This window comes from Lycium ferocissimum, chromosome 2 (assembly GCF_029784015.1).
Source record: "Lycium ferocissimum isolate CSIRO_LF1 chromosome 2, AGI_CSIRO_Lferr_CH_V1, whole genome shotgun sequence".
Classification (NCBI taxonomy): Eukaryota; Viridiplantae; Streptophyta; class Magnoliopsida; order Solanales; family Solanaceae; genus Lycium; species Lycium ferocissimum.
In genome coordinates this window covers 61,062,364-61,067,618 of record NC_081343.1, presented here as the reverse complement: position 1 = coordinate 61,067,618, position 5,255 = coordinate 61,062,364, and the positions used below count along the sequence as shown (strand labels likewise).

Sequence of the window (5,255 nt, the reverse complement as noted above, 5' to 3'; positions counted from 1 at the left end):
ACATCAATTGTGAAACAAAATTCATTTTGGCCTTCCCATGATTTTTCTCTTCTTAGGTTAGAGCCTTAGACTAAAATAAAAGGAACTCACAACAGAAAATGTTTCAATGTTAGTTAAAGTCAACGAAAGTATAAGCTTTTGTAACTCAACGAATTTGGCCAAGTTAGCCAACCCACAAAACTTGTAATCTAATAGTCCTTCAATAAAGAACAAGTCCATATTAAAACTCTTTTTATTTTTTTCTATAAAAAAATTAAGTAATACTCCACTATGCAAAATTTAATTGCCATCCCACAATTTTATAATTTTCAGAAGCAGAAAAGATAAGTACTTTGCATTTATTCACCTGTAAATAAATCTAATTGTAGCATCACCAATAGAAATTCTTTTTACGCATGTTAACTATCCTATGTACGTAATAAAAAAGAAAGAAAAAAAAAAAAAAGGACCTTTGGATGGTACGACAAAATAAGAATCTTATTTTTTGTTTTAGAATAAAGTGGGGGAGGTTCTGTTTGCATTTTGGCCTTTGATTCTAAGGGAGGCGAGGTGGTGGAAGGAGAAGCACGAGAAAGACAGAGAGAAATAAGGAACATAAACATACAACAACAGGCACACGAACTTTGTACTTAACAAACATACAGAGAAAGAAGGAAGGAAAGAAGCATTCCTCTTGGCTCTAAGGAACTGGTTTTTTGGGGGGGCTCTTTTGCCTTGTCCGAAAGGTCAGGGTCTGGGTCAGAGAGAGAGTCAGGGACACGAAACAAGAACAGGTCGTGTGCTTCAATGGAAACGTGTTCCACACTGTACCTTCACCTTCTCCTTCTTCCTCTAATCATAATATCATGACCTTTCACAATCCCGTTTCTCAATTTCTGAATCTCTTCCCTTACCTTCATGGTTTGAGTCCCCTTCCCTTCCCTTAGGGTTTCTTCATTTCTTCTGCTTCTTTCCCATCTTCAGGTTACTTTCTTATCTCTCTTTATTGGTGATTTGATGATCATATTTGGTTGTTATAATTAAGTGTGTTTGTTAAAAGCTTTTATGCGTTTAATTTGATCATTTGGACCTATAATTACCATTTGAATGAATGAATTTAAAGGTTAATGAACCATATTGATTTTAGCGGATAACTAAAATTTAGGTGGATTATGATGTCGTCGTGATTTGACACATAAGAATTCAAACGTTGGTTTAACAAATACCAGCATTTCTAGATTTTGTGAACTTGCCTTCGCAATTCCATGGAATTTCTCCTTTAAAATTGGAGTTTGGAACAATTTCAATTACCTTTCGTTTTTCATTTCTTTTATGCTACTTAACTTCCATCCAGGATCAGATTATTTGCTAGGACATGCTTTTATAGTTTTATGTATTCTTAATGGAAAATGAATTAATTGGTTGTTGTGTTATGTTTCTAAGTTTCTCTGTTATTTCGTATAGGTGTTGCTTGTATAGTAAGCCATGCCGACATATACAGCAATAGCTATGGATAGATTAATAGAAACCGGGGGCTCGAAATCCACGGCAACTTCCAAGAGCATTCATGACTCAAAGTTTGAGAGGAGGAACAACATTCCTAATTCAAGCTTTGATAGGAGCAAGAATGGTTCTAGTTCAAAACTAGAAAGGATATCCTTCGAGTCTAATGTAAAGTTGGATGATACCAATGGTAAGTCCTCTGTAATAGCAGGTACGAATGACCACTGGACTCAAATATCTCCTGCACTATACACAATTCCCAAGCCAACACCACTTCCAGATTCTCCTTCGTCATATCCAGATTCTTCTTCGTCATTTCCTCCATCACCCTACATAATCAATCACAAGCGCCGAGGTCCACGACTTTCAAAGAGTTTCACTGAAGATGATTTCGGCACTCAACAAGCTCTAGATGGAGAGAAGAAGATAGATGAGAATTTAAGAGACATGGAGAAGGAGCTCCCCAGTACATCTGTTGATGACCCTTCCATTTCTAGTGAGACAATTAATTGTGCAGAAGAGGATAATTTATTATTCCCTGCTGATAATGGTGAAGTGAGTGACCTTTGTGATAAGGAGCTTCTTCACCAAGATTTGCATAATGGTTCAGCTGGGCAAAATGGTACAATGAAGTCTGTTGCATTCAATTTGAGGAGAGATGGTGAAGCTGACGATTTCTTTGACCCACAGGAATCTCTGAGTGTCAGGAGTTATGGTGAGAGTGAGAATAATGGTGGATTGCAGCGCTGTGTAAGTTCCATGACCCCGATGGGAGAATTTTATGATGCTTGGGAAGGTAGTCGCCTTTTCATAATTTGACAATTTTTATGGCTGTCTTTTTATGCTTACATTTGAATTGAACTTGAGGGGTTTATTTGTTCCTCTTCTCTAGTAATAATTTGAATGTTCTCTTTGCTATTTTCTTCCTTTTCTTTTTCCTGGCTGTCACATTGGCTTCCTTGTCTTTTACCTGATGCATAGTTGTAGGATTTACATTTTTCAGTCAACTATGCAAGCTTTGTTATTCTATGTAAATACCTTGTTACCATTGAGTGCCTTTTACTTTTTCTTATGATAAGTTATTGATATTCTATGTCATCACCATGAGCTTATTATATTACTAGTGACATAACTTTTGGTTGTCGTATGTGCATCCTCTCTTCAGAACTATCTTCAGAGAATGGGCCACAATTACCGACAAATGATCTTGAAAATGAGTTACGAGAAATAAGATTGAGCTTATTAATGGAAATTGAAAAGAGAAAGCAAGTAGAAGAAGCTTTAAGTACCATGCAAACCCAGTGGCAAAGCATTCGTGAACAATTATCTCTTGTGGGGTTGAACATCCCTCCTAATGTCATTGCTGGAGAGGGATTGGACAATGAACAGCCAGTTGATCAGGTGGAAGATTTGTGTCAACAAGTCCACATTGTTCGGTTTGTATCAGATTCCATTGGAAGGGGAATAGCAAAGGCTGAGGTGGAGGCAGAAATGGAGGCTCAAATTGAGTCGAAGAACTTTGAGATAGCTCGACTATGGGACAGGTTGAATTATTACGAAGCTGTGAATCGAGAGATGTCACAGAGGAATCAGGAAGCTATAGGTGAGTTTATGTTACATGTTACTACTTATATTTTGAGGCTGATGTGTTGTTGCGCATTTAATGTAGGTATATGCATGTTCTTTCGGGGTTGTTTGGACAAATGATCATCTTTCACTTATTCTTTGTACGTCTGTGTCTGTCAATCTGACTTGTTGCTTCCACCAAATAGATAAGATATGTTGATAGGAACAACTAGGTCCTTAACCTGTATTACTTAGTCTCACTTATAGTTTCATTGGGATGTCATAGCCGTGATGGCAACTGCCTCCTCTCTTATCTGAGAGAATTAGAACTCAAAGCATAAGCCAGATATGGTGTTTTCTTTTCTAACTGATGCATAAAGTCATCATTCTGTATCCTCTGTAGTGCAAATATCTTCCCCAGTATTCCATGCCAAATGTTTATGTTTCGTCTTTAGGGCATCCAGAATAATGTCTTGGTCTATCTGTGTATTTTACAACCAAACTTCATTGTGCACTTTTTCACTCATACATGCAGTTTTTTTTTTTTTTTTTTTTTTTTTAATAATATCTAAACATAGACTCTATCCTAATTCTCATATCTATGATCGTGTTAGTCAAAGTAGGACATTTAACCATGTGGGGGTCCTTAAGCCTAGGGTCTTCTGGAAATAGCCTCCCTACTTCCCAAGGTAGGGTAAGGTCTGCCTACACTCTACCCTCCCCATACCCCACTTTGTGAGATTTCACTGGGTAGCTTGTTTTTGTTGCAAGGCATATTGACTTCATAATATCTGTGAAAATAGATTGCATGCATACAGGTAATCCTATTTGCAGAATTGTTTGAAAGACCAACTTGACGCTAGAAACTTCCTTGCTAACCTACATCTTGCATCAGGAGTACATTCGGTTCATAGGCCATTTTGTATGTTAGTGTGTCATCGAAGGCCTCGCATGTAGTTTCCTTATCCTGAGCAGTGGCGGAGGCAGGATTTTCACTAAGGGGGTTCAAAATATGAAAAAGTAAACAGACGAAGAAGCCAAAGTGTGTTCAACGTCTATATATATTCATAAAAAATAATTTTAACCATATATAAACAGTGTAATTTTCCGCCAAGGGGTTCATGGCCCTTCCTCCCTCCGCCTCTGATCCTGAGTGACAACTGTTCAGGCTGCTTCTCTGATTATCTAATCTTGGCACCCGCAGTCTATCAGGGTAAATGCTAAGTAGTGAACCTTTTTTTGTGCTGAGTTGTTTTGTTGTTGGTTGAGAAGATCTACCAGCAGATGCTGTTTTGCTTTTTAGAAAATGACGTTTTGTGTTTGGATTGTGTAGAGACAGCGCGGCGTCTTAGGCAAATAAGGAAGAGAAGGCAGAAGAAATGGATATGGGGTTCGATTGCTGCTACAATTACACTAGGCTCTGCTGTCTTAGCCTGGTCTTACTTTTCAACTGGAAGAGAAGCATCCTATTTGAATCAATCTCATAGTCTTGAGGGTGACTCTGGATCAGAACTATGAGTTCTCAATAAATAGGTTAAGGTGTGCTTATTAATACAGGGAAATAAGGAAGCAGGAGATCAATCTTACTGTCTTGTGAATATCATCATATATTCTTTTACTTTTTGATACATAAAGCATATTTCTGCTATTCCACATGTACAGTTCCTCGAAAAATAAATAAAGTATTTGCTCTGGGGTTGTTAGCACCACTGCGAAATGGTTCTTATAGAAGTTGGGCAAATTAAAGTGGATGTTTTTTGTGAAGGATGTTCTTTGTGAACTTTGCAGGCCTTGAGGAGCAATTGCACTTTAGAGGTGACTTGCCTACGGAACCCTTGATTAGATTTCTTCAGCCAACGGACCAGTTGCTTAACACCAAATAACACTAATATATCCTTAAACCTCCATTTGGTATGGAAGTTTTTGGTGTTCGATAGTTGGACAAAGATTGGTGCAATGTCTTGGAAAGAGAAATTTACTGTATCTCCTCGTTTTGGTTGACTTTTGGGGCAGAAACTAATGGGTTTTCACAGAACTAACAATAGTTTCCATCGAAACAGTTACTGAACTATCCGTTGTCCTTCTATGCCTGTAATCTAAATGATCCTTCTGCGATTTCAGTCGGTGACTGTTTTAGTCCTACAGCTGCGGAAGATCTATAACAAAAAAATAATGGTGTTATCACCAAGTGACCACCTGAACTTTCC

At 37.8% G+C, this 5,255-nt stretch overlaps 1 protein-coding gene across 2 annotated transcripts; it reads left to right on the top strand.

Annotated features, from left to right (window-relative positions):
• The first annotated feature begins 462 nt into the window (after positions 1 to 462).
• On the top strand, positions 463 to 4,754 carry LOC132046531 (uncharacterized). Of its 2 annotated transcripts, none has more exons than XM_059437184.1 (4): positions 463 to 963; positions 1,444 to 2,278; positions 2,648 to 3,085; positions 3,672 to 4,422. In XM_059437184.1, the coding sequence occupies exons 2-4, from the start codon at positions 1,465 to 1,467 to the stop codon at positions 3,785 to 3,787; spliced, it is 1,368 nt and encodes a 455-aa protein (XP_059293167.1). In that variant the 5' UTR covers positions 463 to 963; positions 1,444 to 1,464; the 3' UTR covers positions 3,788 to 4,422. The 2 variants fall into 2 exon arrangements, with proteins under 2 accessions (XP_059293167.1, XP_059293166.1); XM_059437183.1 differs by having other exon boundaries at positions 487 to 963; positions 4,382 to 4,754.
• Positions 4,755 to 5,255: the final 501 nt, after the last annotated feature.